Source organism: Rhinolophus ferrumequinum, chromosome 10 (assembly GCF_004115265.2).
Source record: "Rhinolophus ferrumequinum isolate MPI-CBG mRhiFer1 chromosome 10, mRhiFer1_v1.p, whole genome shotgun sequence".
In the NCBI taxonomy this organism is placed as follows: domain Eukaryota; kingdom Metazoa; phylum Chordata; class Mammalia; order Chiroptera; family Rhinolophidae; genus Rhinolophus; species Rhinolophus ferrumequinum.
This window is the reverse complement of record NC_046293.1, coordinates 27,821,777-27,843,817: the sequence shown is the minus strand read 5'-3', so window position 1 is coordinate 27,843,817 and position 22,041 is coordinate 27,821,777. Positions and strand designations below refer to the sequence as shown.

At 43.8% G+C, this 22,041-nt stretch overlaps 1 protein-coding gene across 1 annotated transcript; it reads right to left on the bottom strand.

The window, feature by feature from the left end:
- Window positions 1-684: 684 nt before the first annotated feature.
- EMP1 (epithelial membrane protein 1) lies at window positions 685-20,350 on the bottom strand. Its single transcript, XM_033118248.1, has 5 exons — window positions 20,180-20,350; window positions 5,925-6,037; window positions 3,987-4,083; window positions 3,733-3,873; window positions 685-2,954 (listed from the first exon to the last, which is right to left on the bottom strand). The coding sequence occupies exons 2-5, from the start codon at window positions 6,000-6,002 to the stop codon at window positions 2,791-2,793; spliced, it is 480 nt and encodes a 159-aa protein (XP_032974139.1). The 5' UTR covers window positions 6,003-6,037; window positions 20,180-20,350; the 3' UTR covers window positions 685-2,790.
- Between the last annotated feature and the right edge of the window lie 1,691 nt (window positions 20,351-22,041).

The window sequence follows — 22,041 nt, the reverse complement described above, 5'->3', positions numbered from 1 at the left end:
TTGAATTTAAAATATGTCGAAGTTTTATTTTCCGTTTCCATTGTGTATTTGTTTGTTTGTTTACATTAGTCTGTGTAGTCATTTCATCTAACATCACAAGGACATGCAAGATTGCCTGCTCCCCATTAAAACCGTTGTTATCTTGGTGTTGACATGGTGCTGGGGCACACAGCTACCCTGCTGTCCACCCCTGAGTCCGGTCCTCATGGCTCACAGAAAGCAGTAAAACGTTCTTTTCCTTAAAGAGCCCATACAGATATGCCCCCGTTTATGCAATGAATGGGCTCCTGCAAATGTATGTGATCCATACCTTGTGAATTGCTTTATAAATTGAAGATACATTAGAGGAGTTGACTATTTCAAAGAAACTTTGCAAGTATCTCATTTTTTAATGTCAAAAGCCATTCTGATTCAAGATCATAACCTTTCTCTAATGTATTAGCTTACGAAGTTCTATTTTGTGCTTAAGAGGCTTAATTAGAACAAGAGAAAACTATACTTAATAACATTCAATTGCCTGAGTTATTGTAGGAATGCTTAATGTATTACCAGAAAGTAGCTTAATGTCTCGAATAAAAGCCAAATTGTCCAAATCAAACTAATTGACAACTTAATTAGGAATAAAAGTCACCATTATCCATATTTTCCAACATGTTTTTGAAAGAAAACATTCACACAGTGAAAGGAATCAGAATCTGTTTTTATATATCCCTAGAGTTATAAACATTTGTATCAAAATATTTACAATTATAGTATATGAAATATCAATCTATTAAAGAAGAAGCCAAATACAGTACTAGAACACCACCAATGTAATGCAAATTACATGAGACATAAATGGCACAGAAACAAAGTAAAAGACAAGGGAATACATGGTTCACTCCAGTCATAGTTTGACTTTTTAACATAATGTGAGTATCTCTTTTGGATATATCTGATATGTAAGTATGCTTCTGCACATAAGACAGCCTTCTATAATCATGTGATAATTAAGTCATAATTAAAAAGTTTATCGTCCCACAGTTTTTGCCTGCCAATCTCTCTACCCCAGCCCAGAGAATTTGGTGGCCTGCCCTCAACATCTCCTTAACATAGAGAAATATGCTTGGTAATAGTCCTTTTACATAAATACCAGCAATCATGGCATAACAACTCCCCCAAAAAGGAAAAGTTATATAAGAAACGGTATGAGGAGAGAGCACGGAGAAGTAAAGTAGGCAAGATGTCTCAGATTCTCCCTAGGATTATTCTTTTCAGTGATAAAGGAAAGGTCTTCCCATAGTTAACCCTTTAGGCAGAATCTGAGATGGCTTAAAATAGCTGCTCCAGGCCAGAGAAATGCCTGCTTAACCAGGAATAACATACTACTTCTAAGTCCTATATAGAAATGCTCTTGTGGCAACAGACAGATCAATTATTATCTGACTAGGTACCACAAGAGTTTGTTTTTTTCTTTTTCCGGAAAGAAAATATCTGCCCTTCACCTATATTTTTATTTATCTCATGGAAACTTCCTTATTTTCCTGGGGGCACAGGCACTCTGTTCTTATCATGACTATAATCTAGTATGCTTAATACTTTACAATTACATAGCACCTTTCACCCAAGGATCTGTTGTTTGATTTTTGGTTTGTGTTTCAGTAAGGTTCCAGTATTGCCTTGCCTCACCTATGAAGCAGGACAGGCAGGACCTCTGAAATGTGGCCACTCCAGCCGGTGTCAAAGCTGGAGTTGCCATAGAGCCTACGAGCCCTGTCCCCAGTATGGATAATTAGATAAAACTTCCTCAAAAGTTTATCATTTAAAAGGAGAGTAACAGATTGTGTCACTAGGAACTGTGTCCATCTCTCTCCCGTTATATACTTAAAAGAAACATTGATTGCATGGAGGGGGGATCCTAAAAACATAACCCTAATACAGCATTGTTGCAAGACTACCCCTGATCCCATAATTTGTGTGGTGCTTTCACCACAGAATTGGTCGTTAGTGGCTTTACAGAAATTCCAGAAGAGCTGCCTTGTCATTAAGCAAGAGGCCCAGCAAAGCCTGTAGCAAGTGGTCTCCATGAGGGATAGCTAGCTGTGTGAGGTCTGGTCTGGGTTCTGACCATCCCCCAGGTCTTCCACTGTGAAAAGTTCTCTTTCTTGGTTTTACTAACCCACCAACTTGGCTTTATGACTATATTTCTTCCTCCCATTTTGTCACAAATACCACTGAATTCCACAGAGCTAAATATCTATTCTAAAGAGGGATACTGGCTCGCTGACCAAAGCCCTCCTGTGGGCCCTTCAGACTGGAATGCGATGTTTTGCTTTGGGTCGGGAGGGCGGGATGGCTTCCAGGCTGAGTATATTTAGTACGAAAACAATATCTGCTCTTGCCAGAACTTGTACCGCTATTTTCACTTGGTGCAGTAGATCTGAGGACCACAGTGCGAGACCCAGATTTCACCTTCGGAAGTGGAGCTAGTGGTGTGGCAGCGGATGGGGCCCCAGGAAGTGTGTGTAACTGAAAACAGCTGGAGACCAAGTCTGGTGGCTGGAGGGAGGCTCTCTGGCACCATATCAAGAGAACATCAGAGTTGTAGCCAACTACTTTCTCCCAAGCACAGGGCCTTGACAGTAGAGAACCCCCTCAGGAGTGATTTGGGTTTCAGCCTCTCCCACCCTTACGGCTCCCTCCCCCGCCCCCCTCCCTTTTGGTTTTTCCTGCAGAGCAACTTCCACTTCCCTCCCAGATTCAACACCTTCCTCCGCCCCTCCCCCCATTTCCCCATGAACTTCTTCGGCCTTATTTCTTTCTCAGGACCAGGTAGAGAATGCCAATGATGAAGCTGAAGCAAAAGCAGATCCAGGTCAGGATGAAGGAATAGCCATGGTGACTTTTAGCGTAGGCATGCTGACCTCCTGCATAATGATGAGTGTAGACAGACGCACCAACCATAATGCAGAGCCCTGCAGGGAACAAAGAAAAATGTTTAGGGTGGTTGTTGTTGTTGTTGTTGTTCAGTTTTTGTTTACATTAAAACCAAGATTTCAAAGATCCTATTTCCCTCATCTACAATGAGAAAAGGAAATCTGGCTGTTTGGCCCCAAATAGTATAATGGTTCTGTTGATTTGCCCTGAACCACTCTTGATGATAAATTGCAGGTGTCTGGGCTCTCACATCTGCATTGGCCTGCGTGGCTGCAAGTGTGAAGTAAAACCCAGAACCTCATGTCCACCACCCAGCTTTCCCGTCTGGACCCCAGCACATGTCGGCAGGCTTCCCCGGGATGCAAAAGAACATAGCATCCCACCAAACTGTGTACTTGGGAAGAATGACAGGAGAATGTGAATGGCGACAATTGCTAGCTTTGTGGCAGTGGTTTCCTCTTTCCCAGGATTCCCACCTGCCCACCCTCTTCAAGCGTCTTATACACAAATGCTTATTAAGTTGGTGCAAAAGTAATTGAGATTTTTGCAATTTTTTTTTTAAACTACAATTACTTTTGCACCAACATAATAAATGGGCGTGCCCCAGGCTCTCCGGAGCACTAGATTTAAACAATGAAGCAGATAAGCATTCTTATTCTAAGCATTGATCAGGTAGTGCTAAAGGGAGAATAAGTAACCCAAGGAGAGAATTGTACAAGGCTGTTTCCCTGAGCCATGGGCTCATCTGCTCAAGTTGCCAGGAATGCTGATGGTAAGAACGATGCGTGAACTGGACTCTGCGCCTGAGATACTCACAGCACACCAGCATGGTGGCCCCCGAGAGGAAGAAGCGGTTGCCCTTCTCCATGGTGAAGAGCTGGAACACGAAGACCATGAGAGAGATGACAGAGAAGATGATGGAGAGGATCATAAAGGCCTGCACTGCCTTGAGCGCATCTGTGGACACAGGGTGAAGAGAGTGGGGTGTCAGGCTGACCAGTCTCTGACAGGCTGGACATTTCCCCAGTCACATGAATGGTCAGCACTGAATGCAATAGCTTTATAGATACCTTCATGGGCGTATGGCAGGTCTCCATTGCAGTTAAAGTCGGTACAGTTTTTCCAAAGACCGACTGATGCTTTTCCTACATCGGAAACCACCCAGACCTGAAACCAGGAGGAAACAAAAAATGTTTTAAAATGGACCCTCTGCTTTAAAAGAAAAAGAAATACCAGATCAGCTTGTGTCAGGACCAAATCTTAATCAAGACATGGTATGTAGCCACAAATACGGCTAAACAACCCATCTCTTGGTGGAAATAAGGTTCAACTAAAATCGAAGTCACAAAAGTCCCAAAAGAAAAGAGAGAGAAGAATGTGTGGCCAAGGGGAAATCACCTAGCCTCTCTGGGCTTTACATTCCTCATCACTTAAAAAAAAAAAAAGGAATTCAACTACAGTAGTTTAAAATTCTAAGGTTCTAAGAAATGGAAACCCTGGATGAGGAAATTGGTTTTAAGTATGCACAATTCGTATACTCAATCAAGACTGTTTCATGTGAGGGCCTGGCTAAGAAGAAGAAAAAAAAAAGTTAAGGCAACATATTCAACTCAAGACAATTGAGAAACACAAGGGTAATTAAGAAAATACCAGTGAGCCTGTCTGGGTGATTAATAAGCCACTCTCATCTAAACAGACTGATTGAACTTGGTCACAACATGCAAAGTAATTTCATAGTAAAATAGCACAGCAAGAGCTTTACTGTGGGGGCCGCTAAAAGTAGAAGAGTGACCAGAAGAATATATTCCTCAGGCTCACCACAGTGCCAGTGCCCTTCTTACCTTACCCAAGAAAAACAGTTATCCTACTGAGATGGAAAACACCCAGGTCTGTCCACACAGTGTGTCTGTCAAAATGCATGTTACTGGAAGGGCAGGCCAAGGACAAGCAATTGCCTGCTCTGGATTCATGTTCTGGATTCAACATTCAGCACTTTGGTATCCACTAATATCGTGTGAAGTCGTTTCCCAGACCTGTCATCCTAAGAGACTCAGGGATTGGCGTACAGAACGTCTGAATTACAGTCTGCAGGAGGCTGCATGGGCAAGTGTTCTGTCTAATCAGTCATACTTAATTTAGCCTTGCTTATAATCACACCTACCAATGTTGGCAACACTCTTCTATCTGAACTTTAAAACCCACTGATCCTTTAATTGTAACAGGAACCTAAACAGATTCTAGAACCATCATTTGCCTGTCTAGCGATTGTTGGCCTTGATTTTTGTGTCAAAAGAGGGGTCTTACTTTTTCTGAGAAAAGAACAAGAAAAGCAAATTGTAAGCTACAAACTACCACTAGAGGGCAGAGTAGCCCAAGGTTCAGAGAAAGTCTTGCTTCCTCTATATTTTTATGTTGTTTTATTTGAGTGAGTGAATTCAGTGGAAGCCTGTTAATTCAGAACTTGAATCCCTCCGTCTAGTAACCAAAGCTTCTCATCATCTCACTCCCATTGCTCCTTCTAATCAAGGTTCCTAGAAGCAAGGGAAGATCTGCTCCTGCCACCTGGGTGTCCTCATTATGCCCTAAACAAAGCCTGTCCCTCCCACTTGGGCACCCTGGCTAGTACTCCTGTCTGGAATGTATCCCTATGCTCCGGCAACCGGCAACCGTTTATCTTACACCAGGAAAAAGCCCACCCATCTACCAGTCCTCCAAAGTCCACCTCAACTAGAAGACTCATGTAGAGCCTGAAGAAGCCTTGTTGTGTTCTCCAGCTTCTAGAAGCCAACAGCCTGGTGGGCTCACTTATATCCGTGGATACTGGCTTTTATCCTCCTGTTATTTAGTTGTTTGAAGTGTGAGTGTGTTTATCTTTTTCCACAACTAAGCTGAAAATTCACAGAGGGCAGTGATTGTGGCTTTTGTAGCACTTTATGTAAATAGTTCAATAACTTTGAATGAATGAATGAATGAATGAACAAACGAACAAACAAAACAACATTACTCACGTTAGCAATGGTGGAAACAAATAACATAATGACGGTGGCGATGTGGACCACAAAGATGCCAGCCAGTAATACCAACATCTTGGCTTTTTGATGATTTGCAAGTGCAGAGAGTCCTGAGAAGAAAAAAACACATGGGAAAGAAAAGTTTACTGACAGATTCAATAAAATAATTCACCTTTCCCACACATGTGGACTATCTGCTAAAATCAGAAGGAGCTGCAATAAAAACCATCACAATTTCATCATCAATTCCTGAAAACACTTAGTTAGCCTGGCTCCCTAAGTGCCTATTTGTCTATTTACATATATCTAAATACAAACACAGTTCTGCATCTCAGGTATTTCTATACTCATCTCTCCAATACAGCCTGTTTCAAAAAAGGAACAACATTTTGTAACTGTTAAATTTTATTTCATTTGTGTTTCAGAGGCCAAAAGTAGGACTTGGATTTTTAAAAGGACCTTTGACAACTATTATTTGCAGTACAACAATGTCATATAAATTTCCATTTTCCACTAGGGAAGGGTCCCCGACTCTGTCAAACTAAACTGCTCGCCCAGTTTTAACAGAAATGGATGCCTTACACAGAAAAGCAGCTATTACTCAGTGCCCATAACCCGAATAGGCTACTAATTTGAACCTGGGTGAGATATAAGATGTGAAAGCCACAACTTCTATTAATATAATGCTCTTTGGTATTCGATAATTATAATAACCTAATTACAGTTTAATGGTCTGATCACCTACTTATTGACTATTTCAGACTTGTATCACTGCACCGGAGCCTTTGGGCTGTGTGCACCACATGGCAGGGGTTCTGCTATTGGTCTGGGGCGTCGTGTTATATTTCCTACGACTCGATATGACAGTTCTGGAGGCTTTAGAAGTAGGCAGCGTGAGATACCACCAAATAGGCCTTCTACCTGTGCATGACATTTAAACAAATTCCAATCCTTCAGGAGTCAATACAGAAGACAGGCAAATGCATAAATCACATGGTGGGAGAATTAGGAATTAATGTAGAATGTGCATGGATAAACAACAGCGTTCAGCCATAATCTCAGAGGTGCAGAAAAAGAGAGCCCACTGATCATAAACCCCAGAAAATAAAGGAGGTGTGAAGGATACCTATGGGAGGCTATTCTGATTTATGTCAGCAGCAGGAGTGCTTTTTCTCATGCCCAAGACAGTTAGAGGCCGTGCAGGCTGCCTCCCTGGGACATCAGAGCAAAAGACTCCAGCTTTCCCACACCCGAGGCAGGGTGGACGTGTGGGCGTCCCCACCTCACCGAGGGAGGAGACAGATGTGCACATCCTGCAATTGTCCCACTTCTCTCACTCTCTCCACCTAATTTACTTGAAGCTTTGAGTGCTTGAGGCACTTTCCTATTATAGGGAGTATTTATTGGAGAGTACTAGTACTATCATTCCAACACTTGAGGTGCCTTTTATCTCCAAGCAGGAAACACTAAAGCGCCTGGCTCTTTCTTTACAGGCCAGGAATGAGAGGCAGACACTGGCTCCCACTGTCCACCCAGACCCGCTCCCTCACGCCCTGCCCTCCATCCCAATCCAAGCACTTCCCTTTAAACCAGGCTATTCTGAGAAATTTGCCCAATTGAACTGTGAGTGACAAAAATGATGACTTTTTTCTGCCGCCTCAGGGGAGAACTTGGAGCGTTCATGTCCGCTGTTCATACTCTCCCCACACAATCAAATTCATTTTTGCTTTTCTCAGGTTCTTTCACACCTCCGTGATTTTCTGCTTGATTGTAACACACCATGAAAAGAGGCTTGGGAATTAGAGGATGAGTTAGAATCATATCAAGTGATGCGACCTTGCGGTCTCGGTTTCTTCCTATATGAAGTGATGCGTTCAATGCCAGTTGTACAGGGAACTACGAGGGTTAAATTGGATCTTGTACGTAAAACTCCTAGCACAGTGCCTGGCACACGGCAGAGACTAAAGGGGTTGCTTTGATTGTGGTATTAGCTTTAACTATTATTAGACGAAACCGAGTAGCTGTTGCCAACCCAACTGAGTCGGTTAGTCACCAGGCTGCCCCATATTACGTGCAAGTAATAGGATGTCTGCCATCTAGGTCACAAGGCCGTGTGTATAAAATCAGTGTGGCCCGCTTAGAAATTGCCATTATGCCTAATCCTTGCTGTTTGAGTGGGGAGACCAGTCAGAGCGCATCCTCAGGAATGAGGAGGAGAAAGTTGATTCTTTTCCGCGGTATTCTGACCATCCTCCCAACACCCTCAGGAGTCACACCATCCCTCAACCCCGATCTCACCACTCACGGGGAAAAGAATAGGCTGACCGCAAGGAATGAAAATGTCATATAATAAGTTTTATGTTTAATCCTCCTGGGCTCTATAAATGACTTTTTGTTCCTTTTGTTTCTAATTTGAAACATCCGCCTCCTAATAGAGGGAAGTGGTTGAGCGGCCCAGATCAGAATACGCCAAGGGAGGCTTCTGCAATGAGGCTGAGGAAAACGCTGTGCTCCCTCCCTTTACAGGTTGCTGGGGATTCCACAGCATTCTGTGTCTCCTTGGTCAGCCTGATTCCTTTGCGCGCCTGCTCACACTCTCCATTTTGACTTGACACGACTGCATTGCGAGTTCCCTCCTCCCACTGCACCCCCTCCTTGGCCCATCCACCACTCCCCTGGGGCGCCAGTTCCTTCCTGGCCTGTGGATCTCACCTCTGATCTAAACCACAGCCCCACCTGATCACTGTCCCCTGCCCAGTGCCGGCAGGAGGAGTGGATGGGTGGAGCAAGCCAAGGAGGACCTCTTTCATCTTAGATTGCTGTGATTGTGCTACCTCCACTCACCAAGGGAAGGAACACAATGTCTTGTATGAGCAAGTGTTCCTCAGGTACAGAACACCAATTCTCTCTGCTTTGGGCTGCTGTGTCCAGCCGGAAGTAGGGGCTGTTTAGCTGGAGCTATCACATGATACCTGTACCTTCTTGATCTTTTCACTGCCCCATGTTTGTCAGGTTTTATAGTGTCATCCATTGTCAGCTTAGAGGAGTCTCCATTATTTTCAGTGGCCCTCCCCCAACACATTTGGAAAAAGAATGAACTATATTCTTAAATTTCTGGCCTATATTGTCCCTAGTTATCCAATCCTAATACTAGAGACCCCTTCCCCACCCCACCCCTAGCACAGAAACCCTCAGCCTGAGAAATGGGGGTGGAACAATCCTTGTGACCTTTAGGAACAACCGTGAGTGGCACCTGATGGGTGAATTTCTGGGGATCTATCAAGTAGCACAGCAGAATGGGTTTAAATACAGAAGATCCCTTGCTCTTGAGACTTCCAGTCACCCGTCACTTGCAGTGTAGCTTGCAGGGAGACTCAGGTCCTGTGCTGGTATCTCGCTTCATAAAAGAACACTGAAAAGAGACCATTTCTGAGCACTCGTATCATTGGAAGTATTGCTTGCTGCGACTGTCTTTCCTGGCAATATGTTTCACTAAAACAAGAATTGACTTCTCCCTCACCCTTCTCTAAAATGCCACCGGTGGCACTTTCCAGTGGAAAGCATACCCCTAGTCATAGCTGGGCAGCTCAAACCAGGAAGTAGAGAATAACAGCACTGCAGTTCTGACTACTTGGGTGCAATGCCTGCCTCTCTCAAAGCATTTGCTGCACTGAGCAGTCTCGAAGTTTGTCAGCTGGTTATTGGGAACTCCCATACAATAGCATTGTTTGTGGTGCTTAGACTCTCAAACCCAGACCACCAGAGCGAGTCAACTCAGTGTCCTACAGGATAGGACATCCACTGACTGTACTATGTGGGGTGCGGGGAACACATTTCTCCACTCACCACTGTAAGCAGAATAGGCTCTCCCCCTTTACCCTCATCAATCCAATGTACCTGGGGCAGGGGTAGTCAGGACTCCATGGGGCTGGGTAGGAAACTGAGAAAAGTATGGGAGGCATGAATGTGGATTCGAGAGAGTAGTAACTATTTAAAGAAATGGATGTAAGAGACTTACAGCCCTGCCTAGGTTCTCTGTTACCCCTTCTCTATTCTTCTTTCTCCCTTAAGGCAGAGGACTGCCTGTTCCCTTTCCACCACCGCCATTTTTTGTTTCTGACCACGCTTCTCCTTTCCTTCTCACAATGCCCAGACCACATTAGAGCAATGGTCTCTTTATGCTCCTGTCCCTGATGCAAGCGTCACAACCATTGACAATTCTAGATTTGGATTAAGTACTTTGCTAATAGAAAATTTATTATAGTTAGTAGAAATGACCCAGAGACATTCAATTGCTGGTGATTGGAGCTATAAATGACGACCTCATGTGGGAGAGGGAGATAACAGCCTTCTCTAATTGTCTCCATCCACATAAATTTTTATTAGTTTCTTGCCTTTTCTAAGGAGCAACTAATATTGCAGAGACTTTAAGAATAATTGACTTCTAAAGGAACAGTAAGAGAGGTTAGATGTTGGTAATTTGGCTCCATGGTTGCTAAGTTAGGGGTCAGATAGCTTCTTCCTGCCATATTGTCTGTGGGTTTATTGAGCTGCCACAGGAGTGTGGGGGAAGCAGCTTTCTAAGCGTGATCTAAGGCACAATAATTGGGAACAATACAACAAAATAGAGCAACTAAAAACCTACTTCTCCAGCAAAGGAAGTGGTGGAAATCCGGGCTTGAGTCACTGAAGAATTAGCCTGAGACTGGGGGTATAACATAATCAGAAACAGAGGACCGGGGGGGCTGTATGGGCAGCAGAGGAGTCCTGAAGAGCTCAAATGTCCATGATTCATTGAAAGTGGGTGAGATTCTCCCAGACAAAGGCAAAGTGAAGATGTCCTTTACCAGATGGCGCAAGAGAGCCTTCTGGGAAGCTTGTGGATCTGGCTGGCTAGAGAAGGCAGTTTGGTCATTTTTCTCGCAGCCTAAGTTAGCCCAGGCCTGTCTGGGGAGAAGAGAGCAATCCCAGCCAGATGCCAAGTTCCCTATTTCTCCTTCCTCTCATCCCGGTTTGATTGCTCAAAACATTCCAGCCAGGCCATGAGTTCCTTCTTTATTTATCGTGCGTCCATCCTTACTTTCCATTATCCTTGTCCAGTTCCGGTCTTAGCTTGGACCACAGCATCAGCCTCTCCCATGATCCTCTCTCTGAACTCCCCCTGTAATTATATCCTCCATACTGCCAGTGGGTTACCTGACCACGTCACGCCTCTGCTCAAAAATCCTCCAAACACCCCACTACCAGGAAGAGAGACTCCACACACCGCAGGTATGTGGGCTCTGACAATCCTAGGAATTTGGGGATCCTAGGAATTCGGTTTCAAAAAGAAAAAAAAAGCCTTGATTTTGTGTCCTTCCTCCAGTCACTACCTATCAAATTCTTTTCAAGAAGGTCAAATCCCACCTTCTTTAGGAAGGTACAGAGGTCAGAAGCAGTCATTTCCCAGGTTGTGCTATAGCCCTTACATAACCCTTTATTAAAAGCACTAGTGGCAGCCTGCCTGTTAACAGTTGTTTATGGAAATGTATGGCTCCTTACCTCAAAGATTCTAAGTTCCTGAAAGGAGAGTCTTATCTATGATAGGCACCAAATAAATATCTGTTCAGTGAGCAAATCAATGGATTAAGGAAAGCAATATTTTCTTCCTTCATCTATTTATTTGCTCCTTAACAATGGAGCCAAATTACGAAAATAACCAATGTTAAAGTGGCTGAAGTGTTCATAATAAACAACAGAATATTCTAGAAGGAAAATGTTTTCTTGTTTTTTTACATACATGAACTTTAGCCCTTTATTATCTTTAGATTATTACTTATGTATTATTTTACCTATGTACTTATCATCTTGTTACATGCAAACTCTTTGTTATATATTTCCATAAAAATACCTATATAAATGTGTGAATATTTCTTGAGTACCTTTGACGTTTGAATATACAAGGGGATATATGTGTTTGTTGCCTTTTTTCCCGGAGGAAATAAGTAAAAGCAAAGATAATATTTTAAATTTCTAAACACTAATTTCTCCACAGATTAAACTTTTCTATCTCTTTAAGTTACAGAATCTCTGGACTGAAGAAGGGCTTTAAAGTTCCTCCTCATTCCATGAAACTCATCGGCAAATCTACACCAAGGAACTATCTAAATCGTGTTTAAACTCCTCTGGTCATGGGGAGTTCAGTACCTACCAAGACACCGGCACCAGTTAGTAAGGTGTTTCTGACAATGCATCATAGTCTGCTCTGGACAACATCTACTCCGAACTTAGTCCTGTATTCATTGATTGATGTTTTTCTGACAGTGACCTCCCACTCTCGTTCTGGATAACTGCAAACTTTGAGAAAAAAGCTCTCTCACACCATCTGACCACAAACATGCTGCTTCCTCAGAGCAGGAGAAAAGATGAAAGGCCAAACTGCTCCTGGTCCTATGATCTCCATGAGTCAGCTTGTATCTCCATGCCACCTTCCCCAGCATGAAACCCAAAACTTCGGCTGCCACTTCTTCCTAAGGACCCTGTGTAGGGTGGTGTCCCCTATGTCCTTCTATCCTCTATACATCGAAATCATTCTGCTTTGGTTGGTTTGCTTTTTGATGTGTGTGTTTCCCATTGAGGATCATTTGGGTTGGCAAAGCGGATGCCCATTTAACACAAAAGCAGAAAAGGAAATACTGTCTTTGGGGAGCAGTCGTAGAGGATGTCTCCGGAGGAGGAAAAGGCTGGGATTAAAGGCGGGCCAAGTAAAGGAGACCTTGCATGAGCTTTTCTGGCCATTGTTATTGTTGTTTTATATCAAGTGTACTTTCCATTCTAATATTGTTTTTATGTAGGGGTGAGAAGGGGACATTCATCTCTCTGTGGGAAACGTGGAGAAAAAGGATCCTGAAGAACCATTTCCTCCTGCCTCAGGAGAGCTGATGTTTGGTGTGGGAGGAAAGAACTCCAGGTTGCACCTCACTATATACACATCATACCAGGCCTGATGTTTTTAAGTGCAGGGGAATTTTTATGACCTGGAGAAACATCAGCCATCAAGCAGCAAAAGTAACAGGGATGTACATGCTCCAAGGAAAACAACTAGGTTTTCATGGTCCTGGGGGAAAAGGGACTGTGTCTCCCAAATGTCGGCTATCATAAATGGAGGTTATTATAGAAAGGGCAGTTTTTATCTGGCACTGGTATAGACTAGCATAGATTCTCGCATAGTCAGGGAGGAGGAACCAGGGGTGGGGTCGGGGTAAGGGGCAAGCATTTTATTTAAAAAAAAAAAAACAGAGCACCTATTAGAAAACCAGATTCCCATAAAAATTCAGCCTCTGGCTAACTGCTGACTTTGAGAAAAATCACATACTGGCTCTGGCAGAGTCCATAACAGTAAAGAGTGTGAGTTCGTGGTTCGAATCCTGACTCCACCACTTCTTTTTTCTAATTTCAGTTTTACTGAGATCTAATTGACTATAAAATTGTAGGATATTTAAAGTATACATCGCGGTGATTTGTTGACTCCACCACTTCTTAACCGTGATCTATAAACCTCATAGGGTTAATGTGAGGAGTAAAGGGTTCATGCCTGATGCAGAGCAAAGGCTATATGGTTGTTGGTTATTCTTTTTGTTCCTTTAGGTAAAATGAAATTCTTGGGCAAGCGAAATGGACTTTAAGCTTCTCTGGCAGAATCTGAGGACCAAGAACTGCGGTAAAGGCAAATAGCATAAATCTTGTTTTTGTAAATGCTCCCAAGGAGAATAACCTGTCTCTCTTATTTCCCTTTGTCCTCAGTCATGTTCGAGGAGGGGGTGGGTCTGCAAAGGCTGAGGCCAGGCCTGAGCTCCGAAGCCGGATCCAGCTCACACCCCCAGACCGCAGCTGGTCAGGCCATTGGGCGAGGTCTCCTGGGCGAGGACGGAAGCTCCAATGTCTTCTGCCTCTGACAAAAGACTGCTCTGGCAGCCAGAATGTCTTCAAGGGAGAGGTTGCCAAGATAATAACTAGGGTTTGAGAAGAAAATCAAGGTGTGGCCTGGCCCCAGCGGCGCTTGGGCGGGTCCAACAGTAGATGGCGGCAACATGCTTCAACCAGCAAAGCTGCAGCCTTGAGGGGTGGCATGAGCTGGGAGGGGCACGGCCATGCAGCAGAGAGGTGCCCGAAGAGCCTGGGGGGGGGGGGGGGGCTGCCAGCTTTGTTTCTCTGAGGACAATTTGTTGGTTAGAAGTTCAGAGTCATTTAGGTTATTCAGTCCAATCCCTTGACAAAGGAGGAAATGCACGTCCCCAGAGCAAAAGCAGAATCAGAACTGAAGCCCACTATCTCCTGTCATCCAGGCCAGGCTTCTTCCACCAGTGTGATCTTCAACCTCCTGTACTTGTCTTAGGGTTCAGCAGAAGTTCTAGAACTACCTTCATTCTGTTCTTCCTGCCACCTCCTAGTTGATCAGAGGGTCAACACAGTCTCTCAGAACAGTGCCATTGGCAAAAACAAAGGGTCTGTCAAGGACCGCTGTTTCTTCCTGCCTGGCTACCAAAGCTATCCCCACACCACAAACCCCGAGACAAGACTCAAACATTCCATCCTGGCCCCCACCCACACAGCACAAGAGTCCCCTCCCCACTGACGCACAAAGCAAAGGGAAGCTCCAGGCCTCAGCTTCAGAACACTTTCTCTGAGCTAAGGATGAACACATCCGCTTGCCCAACTCTTTGTTTCAGGATAGTAAGCCTCTCTCCAATTCCCCTGTAGCTCCAGCCCCCTAAAGATGGGCCTTTGATTATTTTTTAAAAAGAAGTCCAAGTATCAAGGACCTCATTTTGCTTTCAGCTCTGACCTGAGCCTTCTGAAAAGAGGGAAATCACTGCCCTGTTGGCACAAATATTCAATGGAAACACAAATGATACCAAGGATGTATTGACCAACATTTGTGCCTGAGCAACAAAAGATTCTTCACAGAGCAAAAGAACAAAATATTTCACCCTAAGGACCACCCTGAAACATTGAGGGAAGGTAATCCCCACACAAGAGGAGAGAAAGTTAGGAGTGGAAACACCCTCACATTTCTCTGCCTTTCTCTTTCACCTCCTCCCTGTCTCGCTCTTTCCGCTTGGCTCTTTCTCCCTCTTCTGGGTCTTTCCATTTGCAACCTCTTCTCTGCCCTAACACACAGGCCTAAAGAAACATGGGCAGGAGCAGTCCCACTTGTTCCTTCCCCCACCCTTTCCTCCTTGCACCTTCCCTTTCCTCCTCTCAGCTTGTTCCTCACTGGCTCTCATCCACACCTTTCCAGCCACACCCTCACACTGCAGGGTCTCCCTCACTGAGAAGAGGGTGGCGCTCCTTTCCCAGGACCTGCTCAGTTTCTCCCTGAGCCTGGTTGGGTTCCTGGTGAATCCCTTGCTGTTGTCAGGCTTAGACCACCTGCCCCTCCTCATCTGAGATGGTGTTCTTCATGTTTCATTAATCAAACCTCTTCCTTTTCTGCCCAGAGCTGAGTGAATGCTCACTGCTTTCTGATGATAAAGCCCGTGAACACCATACCTAAGGACTCTCTGAATGGATGAAGCAGAGGCAGCTGCCTAGGTCCTCGATCCTCTGCAAAATGCCTGTTCCAAAGGCGAAAAGTTGGATCATTTCACTTTTCTACCAATTTTTATGGACTAAACCAGCTGTTAGCATGAGCCAAGAGATTTCTCAAAATAGGAATGATAGGATCTTAGAACAATTGAGTTTCAGAACCACAGGGGGCTTTGGAGACCACCAAGTTGAGTAGACAAATGACAACCATGGTCTGACGGTGGAGTCGGGACAAGACCACCACCCCTTGGTCTTCCTATTTGGCCATCTTGCATCTACCGTAGGATACAACCAGTTTCAACCAATGCCTTAAGGGTTCTCAATTTTAATTACCCCATTTGAAGAGAGAATTCATGAAACAGGCTTAGGAAATACAAAATCTGCCCCATGCACATAAAGCTACCAGCACCAGGAGCAGAGGAGTCCATTTTAGTACCATTTCCACAACAGGAAAGGAGATGTTGACCTAAATATTTGTTTAAAAGAAAGAAAGAGAGACAGCAATCTCCACAAGGGTTTGTAGTTTTATCTTTATGCTCCATATCAGTGGATCTTCCCATTAAATTCTGAGAAATGACTTTACCCAGTCAGAGCACGAGGGACTGAAGTATTATAAAGAGTAGTCTTGAAACATGCGTGTTTGGAAGTAGGGTGTGGGGAACTCAAGTAAACTCTTAATAGGAACCATATTTGGGCTCCCTTGATTACTGAATAGAAATCCCGAGTCATTTGGGCAGAACTGGGAAGAGTATTGGAAACAGGAAGTTCATGGTCAGAAAAATTCCAGTTCTGTGCTGGTTAAGGATGATGAGCTCACATCAAGGGATTCACATCCAGATTTCTGGCCAGCCTTTAGACTGCGGTTACTCTGGATCGGCAGCCTGTTCCTGTAGTTACCATGACAGGTAGTAACAGTGTAAAGGTGTGGGCTACATAAACCATGGACCATATTAAGGGACAACCCTCACAAAGCCAAGTTAGAAGCCTCTGTGTCTGGTATTGGGTTGATTTAACAATGATCTCTGTGGGAAACAACTGGGTGTGCTCTTCTGAATATGTATATTTGAGAGTTCCAAATGTCTCTGAGCTTTTGTGTTAGGCAGCATGTTGTAAATTAAAGAAGGAAACACATGATGTATTTGGCAAATGAAATACCTCAGAATCAAATCACGCGGGTATGGTTGAACATGTGCATAGTTTCAATGCTTCAAAAATGTTCTTAGACAATAACAATAAATAACAATAATAATATAGATCCATCAAGTTCTACCCATTGAATATTAAGTAGGAGTTAAATGTTTAGAGGACAAGGAGCATTGGGTGGAGCGGCCACAACAAAAACGGAATAGATATTTTCAGAGTCACTTCACAACTGCAGAACTAGGAACAAAGAATGGAAGTTATAGAGAAAGCCATTTTGTTGGATTTAAGAAACTAATAATTAGAGCTATCCAGCAAAGGGGTATGAAGGGAACCAAAAATTTTCCACCCTGAAGCTGCTTTTCTGGGTATTGATTTTAAACTGTCTATTAAGAAACAAAAGACACAGAAATAATTTTTGACCCTTCCCCCTTTCCTGCCCAAGAGATTCAGACAGAAAAACCTGCTTCAGAAAGACGATCTTAGGATGTTCGCCTTAGCCAGAATAGCTTAATTTTAATTCAGTATGGTAAATAGGGGGGCTTCAGGCTGGGGCCTGTTAGCTAGACACCCCCTGTGTTCCAGTTTCTGAGTTGCCTAGCAAGTATGTTCCTGCCATGTATGTTCCCTCTTCTTCAACTACCTGTAAATCGCCCATTCTCACTTCTGAAATCTAATACCCCTTTCTCTCCCCCTTTTCCTTTGTCCAAAAATGTCATATATACCCAATATTGCCTTACTGTCTTTCGAATTTTTCATGCTTATGTGAATTCCCCATGCGTATGTATTAAACATTTTATTTTCTCCTGTTAATCTGTCTCTGTCAATTTGATTATTAGCCCAGCTAGAAGAACTTAGGAGGTGAGAAGAAAAGCATTAATTTTTTTTAGCCCCCACAGGGATGAGCATGGAGGTGTACTCTAAGGTACTGAGCCCCCCGTTGGGAAATTTTAAGGAAATGTAAAATGGCCATCTGTCTGAGGTGGTGTCAAAATAAGGTATCTGCATTTGGTAGGAGAATGGAAGAGTTGATCTTTAAGATCCCTCCTAAACTGAGAATTCGATGAACAAAATCAACGATGGAACGGAACTAAATTTGCCTTGTGCCCTTTTTTATGGCCATTTTTCAGATGTATTTCCCATCAGGCTCTGAGGAGTCTGTAGAAAAGCTGTTTGGCTTCTTTCATAAGCCTTCCAGGTCTCCGACTGCTCTCTCTCCATTGATCTCAGTGAATCTGGCAAGAACCAAAACCCCCAGAGCCAGCCGGACCAGATCATGAGGGTCTGCATCCCCAAGGTAGTTTTCATGGAGCCCATTCACTAGCCACTGCCCCCGCCCCAAGTGGGGATGTCCCCCTGGGAACTGGATAGGCCCACGCTGGTCTCCAAAGGGAAGCAGAAGAGTTGAGAAAGCCACATTAAGTCTTTTCAGTGGTCTGAGGAAGGATGTCTTTCCTTCCTCAGAGGTCTGCCTTGTACTCCTGGAGGTAGCCAGCATCTGTTCTGAAATGTGATCTGTTCTGGGTTGGTCCTTGATGGCCTTCTGCCAACTCCCAGGACAGTTTAGTACCCTTAAACAATGTACAGTCTGGGGGGTCCCCTGACCAGGACACCAGACCGGATGTTCTGCAGCCCTCCAGACAGCACTCCACCCCCGCTCCATGCTTCAGAGTCTGGGGTGGAATTTGATCCTTCTCTGAGGGTGGGATCCTCCATGGCAGAGGGAGAAAATATGACCCTCACATTTCAATATTGACAAAGACTTACAGCTGCAATCTAGAAAAGCTGCCACAGCTGAGGAGGTCTTTCACTACTTCTTGAAGGAAAAGGGGAAAGCAGGAATCAGAACAGCATTTTTAAAATTACCCTCAATGTCCAGAAATAACATGCAGCCTATTTTTCTCATATATAAAACTATAGTGTAATGCAAAACGCTGCACAAATAATACAATTCATGATGGTTTATGCCCCCAGAATTGTCAGTATTTTCTATTTGCTGACTGGTTAAACATTGCCTATTAGCTTTAACCTGTACTGAACTAAAAGATTTGTATTAGTTTCACAGAAGATCATTTCTATCAACCTAATAATAGCTTCCCTAATCCATATCCATGCAATCTGGAAATAAGAAACATTATAAGCAAATACAGGAGTTCCTCGCATCTTGAAAAGTTGCTCTTACACTTACTTAATCATTCCCCTTGGGGCAGTTTTACTAAGAACATTGCCTGTACAATGCACACAGGCTGATTACATTTAAATCTTCTCTTCCAACAGACCGCATTTCTAAAGGAAAAGTCGAATTTCATCAGACAAGCTGAATCCTGTCATTTTTCCTTGTCTTGTTTATATGGGGGAAGGGGGTGGAATCCACTAGTATCTATGTTGAAATAGGCCACACCTCAACCAAAATGCTAACCTGAAAAAAAAAATTTTTAAAGCAAACAGAAATCACCCTTCTTCTTTTTTCCAGATTCATTTCATGATTAGCACTAGTGTTTACACTTATACAACCATGATTTGGAAAAGAGTAAGGAGGCGAAAGTTCCAAAACAATCACTGTCTTCCATGCAGAAAAAATTCCACATCCACCTAAAAAATTTTCTTTTCTCATTTCCGATATACCAACTTTTCACTCAAAAAATACAGCTGTTTCTGGAGTGGAAGCATAAAACCATTTAACATTTTTGTTACAGGGACAGATAAAGTTCCCCTGCCCCATCTTTTCTCTTAAACTCAGTTTCTCTCCTGCCTCTCATATCCTGCACATTTGGCCAAGGACAGAAGGAGCTCTGAAATCCACATCAGGTTCCAGATTCCATCAAATGAACCCCTTTTGAATTTTATTTGAAATACAAATTGCTTCTTTCTCTCTCTCTCTCTCCCCCTTCCTCCCTCCCTCCCTCTCTCCCTCCTTCTTTCTCTAACTGTTTCCTTTAAACAAAACCCACCCCCCTCCTCCCATTCTTTGGGGAGTAAAAACACTTAAACAGAAGTGAATGAACGAGTGAAAGGGCAATAGTAAAAGCAACAGCAAAAATAAACTAAGAAGCAGATACCTATCCGCAGTCAGCCAAAAGAAGACTAGCAAACAACCAACAAACAGAGAATCAATTCAAATCCTGAAGCAATTTGAATCAAAATGGAGAAATGGAAAACATCTGCCAAGTGCAGTATGTTATTTCAAAGGTATGTAGTGTTTCCTCCGTAAAGAATACCCCATCCCGGTGTGTTCCAAAGTCCCTGCTCCCTTCACATCTTCAGAGCAAGAACCCAGTTAAGGCAAGACATAATTACAGCCCAGTCGGGCTGATTTCCCTGACCCTCATCCCCTCACCCCTGCCGTCAAAGTACACTTTCTGAACCTTATGAAAAAAGTTGTCTCCGTATCCACTGTTAGCCAAAAGTTTCAAAGATTCAAGTCAAGGAATCATAGAAAAGAAAAAAAGCAAAAGCAAAACTTAGATGAGCTCAAAGGAAGGAGAGCAATGGTAAAGAAGGAGAACATTCTCTGAGTTTCCCCGCAGTGTTGGGAGCTGTCCTACCTGAGGGTCCCAGCAACGGAGGTGCCTTGAGTGGCAGGAGCTGGCAGCTGCCTGGTCGGTTGGTCCGCTCCTCTGGAGGTTGTGGCCACAGTGAAGGGAGGGACCTGCCTCCCGAGGTTATAAGTTTCCTGCGCTGGTGTGCTGGGGTGTGTGATGGGCGGTTTCTTTTCACTGTGTTTTAAAGGAGTTTCTATGAATCAGTCTGGCTTTAAAAAAAAAAAAAAAAAAAAAAAAAAAAAGATTTGTTGGTAAGCTACGCCCTGCTATGTTGGCAGTCTGTCAAGAGTTGAGAGAGGTTGGGAGTGAGCCATCAATTCAAAGCAGCCTGTTTAGGCTCCCTCTGACTCAGACACACAGACCACAGTGGAAAAAGGAGTGACATTGCTTCAAATGAGTAATAGGAGTCACACAAATAGATCTGTTTACCGAAGCCCATTCCTCCTCACCAAAAAGGAGATTTGGTTACCATGGGGATAAGGCAAAACATAAGTTACCTTCCCAATCTTTCATCCAAGAAGGGGGAGGAAAAGGGACAGTGTCCTGTCCATTGAAATCCCATCTACTCATCAAAGGAGATTCCCATTCTTCCTCCCCATCAAACACATCAGCTAGGGCTCACAGTCAGGCACAATCGGATTTATTTGTTAATTACTTCCCTGCCTGACCCTGGTGCACTGTCCTGTGGGTGGATATAAGGTGAAGCCCCGGAAGCAAAACGGGACATGCCAAGAGCCCTCGTAACCCTGCCTCTGAATGGTGGAGCACTGTTTGGACACCAGGCTGGTTTTTTCATTATGCTCTGTGAATTCCCAAACAGACTCTGCATATTCGGAAGGAAGTCCTCTGGCTAAGTAAGAACTTTGCTCTCTAATCTCCATGTGCTAATCATATGGACCTTGCTCCACAATTGACTTTCTTGTGCTTGGCCCAGAGCATAATCTTCATAAGCTCCCTGCACCACTCCTCTGTCACTTAGCCCTGGAGCCAGGAGGGGCCCTTCGAGTCATCTAATTTCACAGCCGGGCATTCCATGGGAGAAGAGAGCCCAGGTGCCTGAGTTCAAGCCTAGCTCTCCACCTATTATCTGTGTGACCATGGGCAAGTCAACTTCTCCATGCCTCAGTTTCCTTGTGCATAAAATGGGGGTAGAGCTACGGTGAGACATCGAGAGCTTATAAGAATGCTCGGCACCTAGTAAGCACTCAATAAGGGTTAACTATAATGATTTTTTTTTTTTAACTTTCATTTATTTGTGTTTTTCCAGGACCCATCAGCTCCAAGTCTTGTAGTTTCAATCTAGTTGTGGAGGACGCCGCTCAGAGTGGCCCATGTGGGGATCGAACCGGCAACCTTGTTAAGAGCACCGCGCTCTAACCAACGGAGCTAACCGGCTGCCCCTAATATATGATTATTTTTACTGAAGAAGAAACTCAGGCCCAGAGAGGTGAAGTGACTGATGTAAGGAGACACAGTAAATTAGCAGTAGCAGCTTGGTGCCAAGTCTCTACCTCCAAGCAACTCTATACGCTGCTGCGTCATGACAACGTATTTCAATTTGAATTATTCTTATGTAGTTATCCATTTATTCATCCAACCAACACGTCTATAGGTCACCATGCACTAGACACTGTCATAGCATTGGGACACAGATGTGAGTAAGATCCCTGTGCTCTTCCAACTTAGATACCATTAAAGATTAAAGAACGGACTGGTGGCTAGTCACCAAACTATTGATAAAATTATGTGGTAAAATTAGAGATGAATTTTAGTTTCTTCTGGGTTCCAAATCTTCTGAAATGAATTTGGTTTTGGGGGGGGAAATTTTTTTTTGTTGGGGAATATTGGGGGACAGTGTGTTTCTC

Bases quoted from the DNA above. Each gene is read 5' to 3' on its own strand.
- EMP1 (XM_033118248.1), bottom strand. From the start codon at position 6,002: ATGTTGGTATTACTGGCTGGCATCTTTGTGGTCCACATCGCCACCGTC. The intron at 3,874-3,986 runs GTATCTATAAAG...CTGTGTCCACAG, and splicing joins CCTGCCATACGCCCATGAAG to ATGCGCTCAAGGCAGTGCAG. The intron at 2,955-3,732 runs GTGAGTATCTCA...TGTTCCCTGCAG, and splicing joins GGCCACCATGCTGGTGTGCT to GGCTCTGCATTATGGTTGGT.